Source organism: Eleutherodactylus coqui, chromosome 2 (genome assembly GCF_035609145.1).
Source record: "Eleutherodactylus coqui strain aEleCoq1 chromosome 2, aEleCoq1.hap1, whole genome shotgun sequence".
Classification (NCBI taxonomy): domain Eukaryota; kingdom Metazoa; phylum Chordata; class Amphibia; order Anura; family Eleutherodactylidae; genus Eleutherodactylus; species Eleutherodactylus coqui.
The window spans coordinates 149,098,100-149,116,940 of NC_089838.1; the positions used below are offsets into that span (position 1 = coordinate 149,098,100).

General features: G+C 40.7%; 1 protein-coding gene across 3 annotated transcripts in view; it reads right to left on the reverse strand.

The window, feature by feature from the left end:
- CNTN1 (contactin 1) overlaps positions 1-18,841 on the reverse strand; it is a 193,852-nt gene that overhangs the window by 20,617 nt on the left and 154,394 nt on the right. For all 3 annotated transcript variants that reach the window (XM_066591751.1, XM_066591749.1, XM_066591750.1), the window contains 2 exons: positions 5,785-5,911; positions 2,194-2,355 (listed from right to left, as the gene is read on the reverse strand). In XM_066591751.1, the coding sequence (XP_066447848.1) occupies positions 2,194-2,355; positions 5,785-5,911 (289 nt within the window). The remainder of the gene's footprint in view (positions 1-2,193; positions 2,356-5,784; positions 5,912-18,841) is intronic.

Sequence of the window (18,841 nt, forward strand, 5' to 3'; positions counted from 1 at the left end):
TATATATATATATATATATATATATATATATATATATATATATATATATATATATATATATATATATATATATATATATACATATACACACATATATGTATATACATATATAATTGTCAATGTAGCTTTAGGGACCTTTCCCAATGGAATATACCGCAGGATGATATTACTTTTGCACCAAAATCCCCAGGCTAACTGCGAATTTTGATGCAGGATTGAAAATGGCTTAAAACCTGCCTGCAATTCTGCATCAAATTCCACAGTTAGACCTGCAGATTTTGGCGTTGAGTTCTGCTGCAGTGGATTTGGCTGCGTCTTGCGGCTTAATTCCGTCATGTATGAAAGGTCTCTTATGAGGATTTGTGTTTTCTGAGTTGTAGTTTTCATTAGTGCCATTTTAGAGTACACAGGATTTATTGGTCAACTTTTTTTTTTTGAGGAGGAAAGGTGAACAATACACCAGAAATAATTGGCTACAAAGTTGAGCATTAATTTTCTTAAATTTTTCTCATATCAAAGTATCTACCCTTAGCAGTGTATTTAGTGTATTTGCCTAAATAAATCCATATTAATCACAAATGAGCTTCTTCTGGTAATTTCCTGAAAAAGCAACAATTTGGGTGAAATTAATGAGCTTTAGTGATGTAGTGTAAATGTATTGACTTTTATTCCTTTTTGTGGGAGGGGGTGGCAAACAAAAGAACAGCAATTGCCATATACGTTTTTTTCTCAAGTGTGATAAATAGCTGAGAGGCAGACTAGTAGTACTTAAAAGGCTCACATACATTGTGATAAGTCCCTGCCCGTTATGGCAAGTAATTGGCACCCAATGACCACTTTTCGGGTGTGCTGAGGGGTAAAAGAGGGAGACGTCTCCCTCCATCTAACCACTTAAATTGACTCTGGTATCAAGGGAGTTAAAAGTGTTGCCCCACAAAATAAAGTTATTTCCTATGCACAGAATAGGTGATAACGAACTGATCCGTAGGGGCCCCACAGTTGAGACCCCTACCAATTATGAGTAAGGGAAACCAATGTTCCCCGACTGAATGGAGCAATAGTCATGCATGGGCTCCACTGCTCCATTCATTTCAATGAGACTGCAGGAGGCAACCAATTTCAAGAGCTATTTCCAGCAGTATCATTGAAATTAATACAGCAGCAGTGTACATGCTTGACCACCACTTCACTAATTAGGAAACTTTTGGGACCTTTATTGTCATATTCGGTGGTGGTCCAAACAAATAGACCCACAGCGGTCCATTAGTTATATCCACCATTTTTTGAATAGGTAATAACTCCATTTTCTATGGCAACCATTTTAAATGACCAGGAACACAACCCTTTAATTACTAGCTAAAGCATAGTACATTTTATAGTGGATAGTGCCTAGGGCTAGGGGCAGCACATTATCATAATAGGTCCACTGAGATGTTATTTCAAATGGTACCAGAAAAGAAATAATAGAACGCACTCAGTCAAGACTTCTGTGTGTTAAGCCGAATGCTCCCTCTGTCTCTCCCAGTCTTCTTCCATCTAATGTGCCTGCATATCAAACTACTAACGACCACTTGACCATGATGGGCTGATCACTGTATCCAGGAGTCTACTGAGATGGTGATGTCTGGAAATCAGCATGGATGTATCACAGCTGTGTGTATATGATGTGTGTGAATCAGGATGCATGTAGTAGAGCCGTGTGTGTAATGTGTGTAAATCAGGATGCATGTAGCAGAGATGTGTGTGTAATGTGCTCTGTGTGTAATCTGTGTGAATCAGGATACATGTAGCAGAGCTGTGTGTGTAATGTGTGCAAATTAGGATGCATGTAGCAGAGTTGTGTGTGTAATATGTGTGAATCAGGATGGATGCACCATGTAGCACAGCTGTGTGGTGCATTGCACCCCAAGAAACACTGGTACTATAATTTCCTAATAATTTCTAGTATCTACCTATATAGACAACGTCTGCAAATTTCTGGTAAGAGACAGGGAATAGCTTTCCTTGTGAATACTATGAATTATGAATCTGCTGCATCCTTTTTTTAGTTCAGCAATATTTTATGACATTTGGAACAGCAGCGCAGTAGACCTGTCATTACAACATGTCATTGCAACATAGTATTAAGCAGCATATTCTCATGGCAGATCTACTTTAAGTAAGGTTAGAATTAAAAAGAAGATCACAACATACCAGTCTTGACATCTTTCCACTCTTCATAAAAAAGTGAAGTTTTAGCTTGAATAGTATACTTGGAAATTGGCTGGTGATTGTCTGTACCACTACTCCATGTGAGTTTCACTGATGTATCTTTTATTTCTTCTGTTCTGACACCTCCTGGGGGACCAGGTGGACCTAAAGCAGGCATACAGTATATATTTTCAAGTAATGTGTAAAGCATGGAACATCACCAATCAGAATTACAATATATAATTAGGTGGCTGGCATGGGGGAGGGCAATTTATGAATTGAAAAGCAAAATAAAGGTAGCGTTTCTCTATAAAGAGAATAAATGAGAAGGCCAGAGATTGGTGGGTAGAGCCGCAATAGGAGGCAATTAAATGAATGATCATTCATCCTACAGCTATTGTGCTGAACTGCAAGGACAGAGGGTGGAAGATCCCATTCTGAAACCACTGCCTTGGTCCCCATGAGAGCTTGTCCTATCCCTGTCCCCTCCCAATGTCAGTAGTATTCTTGGCAAAGAAGGAGGAGATATTAAAGTGATGCATTTCCCGCATCGCCAGAAAATCATGCAATTTTGTCGCCCGTGTGAAAGCAGCCTCAGGCCTCAGTCACACGGGCGTTTTCTCCCGTGATTTGCGGATCGCATAACGGATGCGCATCCGCAAATCGCCTGACCGGGGCCGACGATTCACTGAAAAAGCTGCACCTAGCGGCATTTTCAGTGAAACCACCCTGCACTGCCCGCTATCCTCTGCCACAGCTGTCAGCTGTGGCAGAGGAGAATGATGTTCGCCCATTGAATTCAATGGAGCCGGCAATACAGCCGACTCCATTGAAAGCAATGGGCTGCCGGCGAGCGCGGGATGAATTTTTGGGAAGGGCTTAAAAATATAAGCCCTTCCCTGAAAATCACCCTAAAATGTGTAAAAATAAAAAAAAATGTATACTCACCTTGTCCCTGCAGCCGGAGTTCAGCCGCGTCCGGCCGGCAGTTCTCCTGAACTGCTCTGTGTAGTATTCAGCAGCCAGGAATTTAAAATCCCCGCCTGCTGAATGGGCTGCCTCTGATTGGTCACAGCCCTCACTAATCAGAGGCGGCTCTCACTCACCCAATCATGAATTCATGAATGGGTGACTGAGTGCTGCCTCTGATAGGCTGAGCGCAGGGACCAATCAGAGGCAGCTCTCACTCACCCAATCATGAATTCATGAATGGGTGAGTGAGTGCTGTCTCTGATTGGCTGAGCGCAGGGACCAATCAGAGGTAGCTTTCAGCTATTGAATGACAGCTGAGAGGCGCATTCTGCGAATTGTTGTGTCCTATAATTGATCGCACATCCGCATAAAAAGCGGACATGTGACCGATCCCATTGGGATGCATTTGGTCTACAGATCTGCAGATCGCAAGCGCGTCTGCAGATCGGACCAAAAAACGGTCGTGTGACCAAGGCCTTATGATAGCACATGAGCAACTGAGATAAATTAAGCACATCTTTAAACTGACCTACTAAGTTTATGCTGCCTAAATATTAGACTAGATTAGTAAATCTGCCCCAGTGGACACTAAGTACTATATATACACTGGTATTTGCCAATGTAATATGGTCCTGATGGTCTACCAGTGTTTCTCAACTCCAGTCCTCAGCGCCTCCCAACAGGTCATGTTTTCAGGATATCCTATAGAGAGGACACATGTGACAATGTCTTAGGCACTGACAATAATTGTATCACCTGTGCAATATCGAGGAAATCCTGAAAACATGACCAGCTGGGGGTCCCTGAGGTCTGGAATTGAGAAACACTGGTCTATATTAAATGATTTACCTGGTATTAATATATTGGCTCTATAAGGCTCAGTATATGTCTTTAAATAAATGTTAAAGATGACCTGTCACCTCTCCTGGTGTCTGTTTTAGAAAATACTTACATTTCTCATAGAATAACAATTCTGGAACATCCTTTCTTATAACTCTGCGTTTCTCTGTTCCTCTGTAATTTCTCTTAGAACTGTATTAATAAATTGACAACTTGGTGTTACCATTCTCCTTGACAAAGAGGTTTGTCTGTACATAGACTGATACGGTCAGCATTGATTGGACAATGTGCGAGTGTGCTGGGACACGCCACCACCTGGGAACACCCAGTTGACAATTTACTCATTAATTTCTAGGAGGAATAACAGAGGAAAGATGCAATGCAGATATAAGAAAATATGCTGCAGAATTGTTATAAGGAGTACAATTATTTACTAAAACAGATATGACAGATCGTCTTTAAGCTTTTAATACTTGAATTGCTTTAAATGAAGCTCCCGGTGATTTACATGACACATTCAGTGTTGCCCTACTTTGAAAAATGAAAGCAGAATGTCTGAATAATAGAAAAAGTTATAGAACTACAGAATGCATTTTAATCCCATTTAATCCAGTTAATAAATAATGAAACGTCGTGTCACAGCCCATCTGTGGTTCTCTAATGAGTGCATGCACCACTGTGGATGATATGACACATGACTAGTGCTTTGCTCTATGTGACCAACTGACAAATGTCTTAGAATAAGAATCAGAACTCTAAGTGAGGTTATGACCACAGACAAAAGAAGAAAATTAAAAAAGATAAGCTTACCTTTCTTATAATGTATTTATTTTTTCTAATTTCATGAAATTTAGAATACAGGGTGTCTCAAAAGTGTGGAAACACCTATATAGAATGAAATCAGTTGGCAGAAGGTGATCCAGTTTTGCATACACCCCGCAGGGAAAAGAGGAAACCTGTTCAGCTATGTGACCACCATGACGGCCATTTTGAATGCCATCATGGTGGTCTTGGATTCAACTTTAATTTTTCCTATGGAGAGGTAGTTGTGTGATATATCATACTGGCAAAGAATGCCACCACTAAAACAATGGTGTGTTTCATTTTAACATAATTTTATTCAATCTCATGTTAGCACAGTGATTATATGTGAAATAAAGTAAGGAAACTGACTATAAGCACTTTTGAGATACCCTGCACTTAAGAATACTTATAATGCCAATAACAGTATCAATAATATTATAAATCTATTCAGTATATCAAATTATTGTTGTAAGAAAGAGTTAATTTTAAAATGTATTCAACTCTCTTCTGTTTCCCCTTTTGCTCCTCTTCTAGATCACAGCTTCAAAATGAAGTACTGTACTGTTGCTGATATGTCACTGGCGAGTGACGTCACCAGCTGTGCCTGCTCATTTCCTGAGCTGACATCTACTAGAAGCATCAGGACAATCTTAGGCTATGCTTTCCCGTAAAACTGCCACAGAAGGAAAGCGATGGTCGATGAAGAGAATAGAATGACAGGGCAGAAAATAGCTATTCAGCCCTGGCATCAGTACTGTACAGAATGTAGAACAGCCTACATATTGGAAGAATGCTGCCTACACATTTTCACTATATAGGAGTTAAGTTGACAGTCATATTTGACAGTAATGGTATTAATTATTAAGAAAAGAGTTACGAATTCCTTTAGGTGCAACTAGGGCATTCCAATTAATATGTAGCCACAAATCCATGAACACTATACAGATGAGTCTAAAGTACCTGATGGTAAGTTCTCACCTCTGACAACCAGATCGGCTGATGCTGTGGAGTTGTCCACAATACTTTGTGCAGTACAGGTATATCTCCCAGCATGCTTCAGTTGGACATTTCTAATAATAAGCTCACATTTATCATTATCAGTACTCTGTTAGAAAAAGAAATGCAATAGTGAAATTAATAAAACATACAAATTCTTAAATGTAAGGATCAAATAAACATTTCATTCATTTATCAAAATTGAAATAATAGAAATTACAAAATTTTGATTTTCTTCCTTTAAACGAGTTTCCAGAAAAATACATTGAAGGCCCATCTTTAGGGAATACTGAACCCCCACCTATCGCCACAGATGCTTCATTCTGCTGATGAGTATGTGTCCTAAGAGGTAGGGTCTTACTCCTATTACTAAATCACAATCATTCATATATCACAGGACTAAGTCTTCCAATAGCCACAATACTCATGCTTCTGTGATTTGGATCATAGGAATTTCTCCTTGATTCTATCTTTTCTTCCTCTGAACACTCCATGAGTCTATATAAATAGTATATTCAGAGGAAGAAATGATACAATACAAGGAATTCCTTGGATCCAAACCACGGAGACATGAGTAGTGTGCTTATTTGAAGATGTAGCTCTGCGCCTACCTGATTGTTTGTGATTTAAAGGGGTTGTCCCGCGAAAGCAAGTGGGGGTATACACTTCTGTATGGCCATATTAATGCACTTTGTAATGTACATCGTGCATTAATTATGAGCCATACAGAAGTTATTCACTTACCTGCTCCGTTGCTAGCGTCCTCGTCTCCATGGAGCCGTCTAATTTCAGCGTCTAATCGCCCGATTAGACGCGCTTGCGCAGTCCGGTCTTCTCCCTTCTGAATGGGTCCGCTCATGCCGGAGAGCTGCTCCTCGTAGCTTTGCCCCGTCACGTGTGCCGATTCCAGCCAATCAGGAGGCTGGAATCGGCAATGGAACGCACAGAGCCCACGGTGCACCATGGGAGAAGACCTGCGGTCCACCGTAGGTTAAGATCCCGGCGGCCATTTTAGCAAGGTAAGTAAGAAGTCACCGGAGCGCGGGGATTCGGGTAAGTACTATCCGTTTTTTTTTTAAATACATGCATCGGGTTTGTCTCGCGCCGAACGGGGGGGCTATTGAAAAAAAAAACACGTTTCGACGCGGGACAACCCCTTTAACTATGATATACCTGTGAAGAAAATGAACCTTGCTAACAGGTGCAGGGAATCAGTGTGAATTCTGGTCTGCAGTGCTTCATTATATGATACGAGTCCTAGTCCCACTGATCACACATTCATGGCCTACTCTAAGGATATGTCAAAAATGCATTTTCCTATATTGTTTTAGACAGAGAAATTTGTTATTAAAGGGGTTGTATCAAAATAGACATTTACCATCTATTCTATGGATAGGTGATGAAAGTCTAATCATGAGAGTCTCATCACTGCGACCCCTAGGATTCCAAGATCAAGCTTCCTGTGTCCCGATCCTCTCGCTGCATCCATCTGCGGTGACATGGAGACTGAATGGTTGTGCATGCTGGTGCTGCTCTATTCATTTCACTGGGGCTGATGTAAATAGCTGAGTACATGTCCCCACGCCACCTTACTACGGGGAGTGGAGTGATCCTGCAGTGAGGAGAAGAGGGAGACATGGGACCCTGTTCTTTGGATTGGTGTAGGTCTGAGTGGTAAAACCCCCATCAAACTTTTATCACCTCTCTTGTGGATAGGTGATATAAGTCTATTTTGGTACAACCCCTTTAATATCAGAACAAACCTTGGTAAAACAAAGCGCAGAACAGAAAAGCATACGCGCATTAACATATAACATACTAAATAAAATCTTCAACCCACACCTAGTGAAATAAAAGGAATCTGTGGTGCGCCCTTTTTTCTATAAGTTTATGTCACCTTCTAAAATATTTTAGTAGTATTCAAGTTTAAAATAAAGATGCTCAAGGGACGTAGATTGGACAACGTATAAAAGTACAAAATGTAAAATATAAATGAACCAGCCATTGTTAATAATGAATATTCTCTTTCCAAGAGTGGATTTAATTAATCCCACAGCTTCAAACTCGGTGCTGGACCCCTTGACAACTAGAAGTAACATGCTCTAAGATGACAGGTACTGCATAAAAGGCTGTCTATTTTCTAATCACGGAAGTGGTGTCAAAAATTTCTATTACAATGGTCCAAACCACTAAACAGATTGAACTTTTGATTCCGGTGCTGAAAACAGAAAGTTAGATCCATATAGAACAGAGCCAGGTAACGCTGGGGCATATTTATGAAACTGTCTAAACTAACAACTGTTTAAGTTGCCCCTAGCAACTAATGACAGCACAGCTTTCATTTTACCAGAGCAGAATACATATTTTCTTTAGTGCATTTTGATTATTTAGAGTATAGCTAAACTTTATAAAAACTCTTGTCATTTCAGAAGTTTAGATCGGTGGGGGTCTAGGTGCTGAGACCTCCATAGATAACTAAAAAGAATGGGCAGAAGCCCTCAGTTGAGCACAGTGACGGTTCAGCTGTCATAGAGACTTTCTCTGAAGGCTGTACACCGCTCCAAGCAGTGATGGAAACAGCCAAACAGGCACAGTGCTCAGATGAGCGTTTCTGCACCTTTGCTTTAGCAATCGGTGGGTGTATCAGCACACGGACTCCCACCGATCAAAACTTTTGACATGTAACTATGAGTTGTCATAAATTTATAAATTATTTACCGTACAATGGCAAGTTGGTCACTGGGGAGGATCTAGAATTATCATCCAATCACAATAGAAGTTATCTACTTAAAATAGAGGTTATCTACTTAATTTACAACTTAGCTGAAATGAAGAATTATATTACGGTTTCAATTCTTATCAATATCTGTCTTGCAGACAGAACTCTGGAAATCACCCATTTTTATGAGGTGCAACATGGCAAGCTCTTTCAATCTTTTCTGCCTTTCAATGCTTTGATTGATTAGAATACTTGACCCCTTAAAGTTTAAAGATACATTACAACCACATACATAAATATGGTTAGCAGCCTCTAAAACACTTTTTGAGACAGAATGATGCTAATTTTGTAGGTAAGTAGTATTCCCACTCTTGGATTTTCAGCACATCTAGTATAATGTTAATTCAGCAAGTAATTTGGCTAGCCCCGATACCAGTCTCCTCAGCACTGCAGCCAGCACCTACTCACTTTCTATGTTACAATCAACTACAGAGGAAGAAGTCTCCAGGCTGCTTTCCGCTGCCCGCCCCACCACCTGGGCTAGTGATCGTCTTCCCTCTCACCTCCTCCAGTCCCTTTCCCCAGCTCTAATTACTCACCTCACCCCCATCTGTAACCTCTCCCTGACTTCTGGCACCTTCCCCATCTCATTTAAAAACTCCATCATATCCCCTCTGCTTAAAAAAACAACCCTTGACCCGACTGATGCTGCCAACTACCGACCCGTCTCAAACCTCCCCTTCATCTCCAAATTACTAGAACGCTTGGTCTACTCCTGCCTACACACTTTTCCTCTGACAACTCACTCCTTGACCTCCTCCATTTTGGTTTGCGCTCTCTACACTCGACTGAAACTGCCCTCAAAAAAGTATTAAATGACCTGATGACGGCAAAGTCGAAAGATGACTACTCCCTACTAATCCTCCTTGACCTCTCTGCTGCAATTGACACTGTTGACCATGTCCTCCTCCTCACCATGCTCCGCTCTATTGGCCTAAAGGACACAGCTATCTCCTGGTTCTCCTCCTACCTCTCTGACTGCACCTTCAGTGTCTCCTTTGCTGGCTCTATCTGCTCTCCACTTTCTATCGCTGTTGGGGTACCACAGGGCTCGGTCCTTGGTCCCCTTCTCTTCTTTATCTATACAGCCTCAATTGGACAAACCATCCACAAATTCGGCCTCCAATACCATCTCTACACTGATGACACCCAACTATACACCTTCTCTCGGGAGATCTCTGAACCCTTTCTCCAAAATATCATCGACAAACTGAACCTCTCTGAAAATGACCTCCTCGTCTTTCCGCCTTCCAACCGATCTCCCCTCAATATTTCCATTCCACTATCTAGAACCACGATAACCCCCTGACAGCATGCCCGCTGCCTTGGGATCACATTGGACTCTGACCTCTCCTTTACCCCCCACATCCAATCCCTGGCCCAAACATGCCACATGCACCTCAGAAATATTGCTAAAATCCGGCCGCTCCTCACCATGGACACGCTAAAGACACTTGTTGTTGCCCTCATTCACTCCCGACTCGACTACTGCAACTCACTATTCATTGACCTCCCCTGCACCAGACTAGCTCCACTCCAATCCATACTAAATGCAGCAGGTAGGCTTATTTTTCTATCCAGCCCTTTCTCAGACACCTCTACACTATGCCAGTTGCTGCATTGGCTGCCAATTCACTGCAGAACTAAATTTAAACTCCTCAACCTCACCCACAAAGCTCTGCATGGTGCCGCGCCACCATACATCGCCTCCCTCTTGTCTGTACACCACTCTGCCCGCTCACTCCGATCCGCTAACACACTCAGACTAAACACCCCTCTAATACGAACCTCACATGCTCGCCTCCAGGACTTCACCAGAGCAGCACCCATCCTCTGGAACGCTCTACCCCAAGGCATCAGGACAATTCACGATGCACAAAATTTCAGACACGTCTTAAAAACGCACCTCTTCAGGCAGGCATACCAAATCCCATGACCTAGTCCCCACACCTTCCACCCTGCCTATCACATATGACCTCTACCCCTGCACCTCCTTACCGCCCCACCCAGTTTGCTTTCTAATAACTGATTTCCACATGAAATCCCTTACTGCTTGTGTTCCCCATGCCTCGCTCCCTCTACCCCCTTGCCCCTTCTGTACCACCCTCAACCCATTTGTTTCAAACTGATTGTACCTCACATTGTAATTGTTGTATTGTTTGCATTTATCCCATGCTTGAAAGCGCTGCGGAATAGGTTGGTGCTATGCAAATAACGATTATTATTATATTTCCATGCATTGTTTTTTGCCATGTACCAACAGGAAGGAAATATTCACGTTCTTCTCCCACTTCTGCCTGCATGTTGCTTTTCCATCACCCACTTCGTTCATCAAGTCTTTATAAAATAGTGATAAGTTATTTTTTTTTCCTTTAGATACCAATTGCTGTTGTTAAGCAGTATTTGAAAATGTAAAAATCTAACTCCCATTGGTCAATGCCCTTATTTTATTAAACTTTAGACAAAATGAAATATTAAAATATCTTTCATTTGAAGATGATCTCTTCAGTCCGCTATGCTCATGTCAGCAGCCATCAAGCTTTTTCTAAAATGGTACCTTATAAGAACATTGGGGGAGAGTTGTCAAAATTGGAACAAAATAAAAGTGAAGCAATTATCCATATCAACCAGTCAAGTTCCTGCTCTTATTCTGTAGAAACTTTAGTTAATGAAGCTGCAATCTCCAGTATTTCTTTGCACCCATTTGATAAATCTCCCCATTGGGAGCAGTAAAAAAAGGAAATAGAAGTACAAAGAGGGAGATGGAGAAAATACTGAATAGGGAGCATTTTCATTGAGATGAATTCATCAGGAAAGAAAGAGAAATGATGTGGCTGTATTTAGAAATGTCTCAATATGTTCATGTTACAATTGCGAAAATTTATCGCCACTTTCACACAAATGAAAACATTTATTTGGCAAAATGTGCCTACTCTAAGAACGTGAAACAATATTGAATTCTTCATGGCTCGTTACCAAGCAATGTATGGAATCTGCCTTTAACCCCTTCAGGAAGTGTCCTTTTTTGTTTTATTTTCAGCTTTCCTTCCCACTTTCAAAAAATCATTGCTCTTTTATTTATCTATCAACAAAGCGGTGTGAGGGTTTGTTTTTTACCGAATGAGTTGTATTCTTCAATGGGACTATTTAATGTACCATATAATATACTGAAAAAGTGGAGTGAAATGGAGTGAAAAAAATGCAATTCCACCATCTTTGGTTGGGGCTCTTGTTTCTATGGCATACACGCTCCAACAAAAATGACATGATAAATTTATTCAATGGGTCAGTATGATTACAATACAAAATTTATATAGGTTTTTTTTTTTTTGCTATATTACTTTTAAAAAATTTAATTAGCATCTTTTGACAGTCATAACTTTTTTACAGTTCTGTCAACATTGTTGTGTGAGGACTTGTTATTTAATGGATGTCCTGTAGTTTTTAATTGTACTATTTTGGAGTATGTTTGACTTTTTGATCGCTTTTTAATAAAGTTCTTCTTGGAGATGGGGTGACCAAAAAAGTGCAATTCTAGCATTGTGTATTCTTTTTTCTGATGATGTTCACTATGTGAGATAATGTGTTACTTTGTTAGATCAGACCTTAATTGATAGATACTAAATATGTTTTTGTAATTTAACCTTTTGTCTCGAGCGGGCAGGTACACGCTAAGGGCAATGCTCACTCGAGCAATTGCCCTTAGCGAGTATACTCGCTCATCTCTAATTATAAACATGGGAAAAGTTTTTTTCCTTTTAATACCTTTTATCTTTATTAATAATTTATAACTTTGTAAAACTAATTTTTACGTTTTGTTTTAGTCCACATAGGGGATTCGAACTGCTCCTGCAATTTAATGTAATACCACAGTATTACATTCTACAATAATTTGACAAGCAGCCTATCAAGCCACACCACAGGCATGGCTTGATAGGCAATCTGCAATGGCAGTCCCAGGGGCCTTCTGAAGGCACCCAGCTGCCATGGGAACTGAACGGCACTTCATGATCTCATCAATCAGGGCATTCCAACTAAACTGTCAGAATTGAAAATTGCATTTAAAGGGTTAATAGCCGCAATCAGCATGGAAAATCCACAGTAGAATATAGTAACAGTAAAGTAGATTAGACTTTAACAAATTACACCTACATGCTGTAGATTTTCTCCATTGACTTCAATAGGGAAAACTAATTTTGCAGTAAATCTGCATTTACTTGCATCAAAATCTGCAATTGCAAATTTCAAACCTCGGACTTTTTTTCTTCTTTTTAAAATCTGAATCGCTACACACTCCCCAGAAGTCGATGGTAGCCACTAATTTAGCAGGACATGGCATGGTGTTCTGCTTTCATGACATATGAACTGCAGAATAGAGGTAATAAATGATTTCAGAAGCTATTTTAATTAATTTCTTAATTATTTTATGGAAATTCAAGGGACCAATCTGGTGGGGGGTTCCATTACCGTATATACCGGCGTATAAGGCGACGGGGCGTATAAGACGACCCCCCAACTGTCACCTTATACGCCGGTATTCAGTGGAGAAAAAAAAAAAAATTTTATTACTCACCTCCCCCGGCGTCCTGTCGCGCTCCGGCAGGATGTCGCTCGCTCCGGCAGGCTGTCGCTCGCTCCTCGTCCCCGCCGCAGCATAGCTTTCTGAATGTGGGGCTTGAAATCCCCGCTTCCAGAAAGCTAATACACACGCCGGCAGCCATGACATCATTGAATGGCTGTGATTGGCTAAAGCACACGTGGCTTCAGCCAATCACACTATTCAATGACATCATTGAATGGGTGTGATTGCTAACACGTGCGCCTTCAGCCAATCACAGCCATTCAATGATGTCATTGAATAGTGTGATTGGCTGAAGCCACGTGTGCTTTAGCCAATCACAGCCATTCAATGCTGTCATGGCTGCCGGCGTGTGTATTAGCTTTCTGGAAGCGGGGATTTCAAGCCCCGCATTCAGAAAGCTATGCTGCGGCGGGGACGAGGAGCGAGCGACAGCCTGCCGGAGCGAGCGACATCCTGCCGGAGCGCGACAGGACGCCGTGGGAGGTGAGTAATAAAATTTTTTTTTTTTACACTTTTTTTTTTTTGTATTACCGGCGCATAAGACGACCCCCGACTGCAGAGCAGATTTTTCGGGGTTCAAAAGTCGTCTTATACGCCGGTATATACGGTAATTATGTAGCCATTCCCCCAGTATATATTAGTCAGCTTGGTTAGTTAATTATTTCTATCTAAAACTCCTGGCCTCTTTTTCCTCAGATGGTCATGTGATCTTAATTCGGACCAGCTCAGATCTTCTTGGGGTTATGCATTCAGTTTCTAGTCAATTTTTCAGTTTGTGTGGTGCTGCTGCATGGACAGAAACTGCTTAGAGAGGGAAGCAGACACTCCTATCACAGTTACTGATGATCCCACAGCTCCTGTCACACAGTTATAACAGAGGAGAATACTCATGATCATGGGTGCCCTTAGAATTTCCACTGCCTGACGTAAATAGCGAAATGATGTTCTGTCCATCTCCCAAAAAAGCATTAGTTCACTGAAATAAAAGAGTAACCAGCCCACATACAATATCGCCCTTCATTTTACGGAAAAAATAATAGCATGCAATACATGCTGCAACACATTTTGCTTTATATTTTGAGCTAAAAGTATCATTGGCCATTAACATTTAGGTAAATGAGGACTTCTAAAGTGTTTTCTACTCAGATTTCACCAGGCTGCACAGAATGTCTGGTGGTGGCCAGTGTCAGAATTATCAGGAGAAAAATGTGATTGTTCTCAGTAAGAGAAACCAAATAATCTTGTAGATATGTTAATGGCTAACAAAAATACATGGTGTTATATCAAGCTTTCAAATCTACTCGGGGTTCTTCCTCAGGCATAATGAATTAGATCCAAAGAGGCATGCATATATGTATATGCACACATACTTATGTCAAGGCACAGACATGGCGATCCTTTCAGGGGTGGGACTCATATTTTTAACAACATGTTCCCTACTTGGGTGATTAAAAATGTCCACAATGTTGCAGAAAATTATCTCTAAACTAATAATCCAATAAGACAATTACAATACTCCAAATATTATTAATACTAGAACAGTTCATACCATAAATACAACACCAGAACCATGATTAACAAGCTGCACTGACCCCTGTAATGAACAATGATCCGCACTGCTCCCTGTCGTAAATAAGGAGATACGTCATACCTCTGTAGTAATAAATAGCCATACTGTCCTTCTGTAGTAATAAATAGCTATAATGTCCCATGTAGGAATGAATAGCCATACTGCCCCCAGTAGTATAAATAGCCATACTGTGCCTCTTTAGTACATAAGGTGCCATAGTGTCCTGCTGTTGTAATAAATAGCCATAATGTCCCCCTGTATTAATAAATATTCATACAGTTTCCTGTTATAATAAATAGCTGTATTGCCCTTCTCTAGTAATAAATAGCCATAAAGCCCCCTGTACTAGTCATAATGTCCCCTGTTTTAATAGCTAGAATGTCTCATGTAATCATAAATAGCTATACTGTCCTTTGTAGTAGCCATACTGTCCCCTGCAGTAGCCATATTGTCCCCTGTTATAGCAGGCATAAGGTCCCCTGTAGTACTCAATAGTCTCCAGAAATAGTAGCCATGATATCCCCTGTAATAGTAGTCATAATGTCCCCTGTAATAGTAGCCATAACATCCCCTGCAGTAATCATAAAGTCCCATGTAGCAGCCATAATGTTCCTTGTAATAGCAGCTATAGGGTACCTTGCAGTAATAGCCATAATGCCCTCTGTAATAGTAGCCATAACGTACTCTGCAGTAGTCACAATGTCTCCTGTAATAGCAACCATGATGTCCCCTGTAATAGTAGCCATAATGTCCCCTGCAATAGTCATAATGTCCCCTGTAATAGCAACTATAATATCCCTTGTAGTAATAGCCATAATGCCCTCTGTATTAGTAGCCATAACGTCCGCTGCAGTAGCCATAATGTCCCTTAAATAACTAAATATTACTAAAATAATAAAGTCACTCACCTCTCTAACGGTATCTTCCACTCACTGCCTAGGCTCTTCAGTCCAGATCCTGCAGAATGGTATCATCCCTCCGTTTGCATCACATGGAATGTGCAAGGCATTGGTACAGAGTGGTTTCCAGTGTTGGTGCCACCACATTGTTAATTGTATTCACGTCTCAAAGACGCAGATACAATTAACTTCAGAATGAGCTTGTATGCAGGTAGCAGCTCTTCTGTAAATTGCTTCCCCCTACATTTGGGAAGGAGTGTTACTTGTGGCAGAAGACTCAACTCGTATCATTGAAGGGGCACCCTAGCTTATGGTCTGTAGCTTATGTAGGTGAATATATAAGGTAATGATAATTAAACTGTTCCCACAGTGGGCATAAATGGTATAGCCACTAGCTGGTGCTGTGATGTATCATGTGATTGACTTGAAAGTGAAAGTTAAAAAAAAATCTCACCATAAAGATCACGCCTGATAAGCATCAGACAGCGGGTTGCATGCATGGAAGTGACTGCAATATACAGAGGAGACCTCCAGAGTGTTACAGACAGAGTCAGGTAAGGGGTGAAGGGTAGGAAAAAATGTGTTTTCACTGTATCGGCTCTTTAAAAGCAGCAATGAAATCAAAATGCCAATATGGCACAAAATAATAATCTTATAAAGCCTTTGTCTTGCTAATCAGTAAGATGTGTATGATCTGTATAATGTGTCAAGTTATTAGAGATAATTTTGGCATATAGCGTAAACAACTCTGGTAATTAAAACTGTAGTAAAAATGCCCCCATTTTTTTGCTGTACGAAACTGTCGCACATTGTAACTTGCTGCCAGCTCTCATGACACACAGTGAAATATAAAATTAATCAAATGCCATGCAACTGAGCCGTTGTAGGCTAGAAGCAATAAAGGGATTCCAGATAAAAGAAGGGAGCCTTGGATTGTTGCCTAGGGTTCAGAGGCTGATTTTTCCACTGGAGCCATGAGAAGATGCCCTAAAGCCGCTCACTTTCTCTAGTTTAGGATATAGTCAGCAAACTGTATTTATAACAAAAATCATAAACACAACTCAATATTCACATATATGAAAATAGGTCATAAATAGTTGATCGGCAGAGTCTGCTGCTTGGGATACCCACCAATCAGCTGTCTGCCAAGCCCACTGTCATTAGGGACAGAGCCACTCAATTCAATGGGAAGTGTGCCTGCAACACCAACATGGGTTGCGGCACTGTGAACAGTTGTCTGCTTACGGCTCTGTCTACAATGACAGCTGGTCCAGTATTAACTGGTCCCACGTGCTGGACCCCTGCTGATCAAGTATTGATGACCTATAATGAGGATGAGTCAGCATTAGTAAAGTCCTGGCCAACCCCTTTAATATTCTTTCTCTTCAAAAACATGAAAACACAGTAATTAACAAAGAATTCTAAAACAACTGCTATTACAATAGATTTGGCTGTTTTACCAGAGACTACATACAGTGGGATCCATACTTTTAAGTGTACATGTTCTAGAAAGTGAAGCATCGACTCATAAGACCCAAGTCCTACCCTACCGTAGCCACTATATATTCACATGATACACCTGTAATTATACATAATAGGTGGCCACAGCTGCAGACTGTGTATGATTAGATCCCTTTCCCTATGAATCATCACAATCACACCGACTTTCAAGATGGCATACATTGAGATAACTCAAGATGGAGGCATAAAAAGAAGGATCTCATATGCATGCTAATGAATCAGAGGTGAAACAGCACCGCTGTTCTCAAAAATGACAGTAAAGCTCTTTCTCTTCTCAAGTGTTTAGCATGAATGTAAGTAAAAGGAAACAATGATGCCTGCTGTTAATATAGTGTATATATATCCAGTTACCATGAGATTAAATAAGAGGAAACAATTGTAGTGTAATGAAGAAAACTACGTTTCTGAACAGCGAGAAGCTTAATTACATCAATGGAATTTATAGTTAAAAGGCTTTACCACCAATAGAGCTTTCTTATCCTCTAAAAACAATAACTGAGATTTGTACAAAATGAAAACATTTTAAAAGCACAAAAAATTGGACTGATATCAAAGAATTTGAAAATAGTAAGTAGAGAAAGAATTTGGTAGCAATCCATTGTCGAATGTGGCTTATACAATCAAATTACAATGCTTCTTGTTTGAATTCTTTATATTGAATTCTCCCCCTCTAGGATAAGAAACAGAAAGAAATATAGCAAGGATATGTGTCAATGACATAAGAAAGGGAACCTGTCATCCATGGGCAAATTACTCTGCATGGGCAAATAGGAGGAGGCGTTACAGTGTTACAAAGTGTCAGCGGGGTGGCATTATTACATTAGCCTGCTCCACTTGGCTATGCTTTGAGCTCTGCTGTTTGCCTCTTACCTGTTGTGCAAAAGTCCCTATGACACTGTCAGAACTACCTCATTAGGGGCTTCCACTTTGCTGTAACATCTCCTATGATGTATGGATTGATTGGTTAACAGGGAGATTGATGGGTTGACAGAGAGGTATATTCTTCCTGGTTGGCCAATCAACCACGGTGTGAGTATATTTAACCCGGTCACACCCATATCTAGGTGTGGTTCATTCTGGAGTCTAGTTGTTTCTGTGAGATGTATGATGTACAGTGCTCCCTGGATCTAGTTGGGATGTGTGAGTATAGCTTTATATTGTGTCAGATGGGTGTAGCCTGTTTGTTGCTGTTATGGCTAAACTCTATGTTCTGTTGGTGCTTGCCTGGAAGCAGATTGGAACCCATGTTTTGTTGGTGTTTGATGTTGTTTATCTATGTCCATCTATAGGTGGTCTGAATGAATCCCATTCCATTGGTAGTGTGTAGATGCCTGGTCTGAATGAATCCCTTTAAGGCTATAGGTGTGTAGATGCCTGAATTCATGTCTTGTTTGGTGTGTGTGGTAAGCATGCGATATCTGTGTGTTGAGTACCTCTGTGGCTTATTTTTCATCTGTCTAGTTCTTTCCTACTTTCCATCTAGAGACAGACTAGGCCCTTAGGTACAACAAGCAGAGCCGTTCTTATCAGGACGATCACCCTGTTTACAAAAGTTGCTAGGTATAGCTTTCCATTTTACGTTTGTGTGGTCCATCTTGGACCATTATATCTTGGTGTGAGCCACTTTCTTTGTTTGTTTGTGCAGTCTAGGTGAATAAACCCAGCACAAACATAACTGGAGGACACCT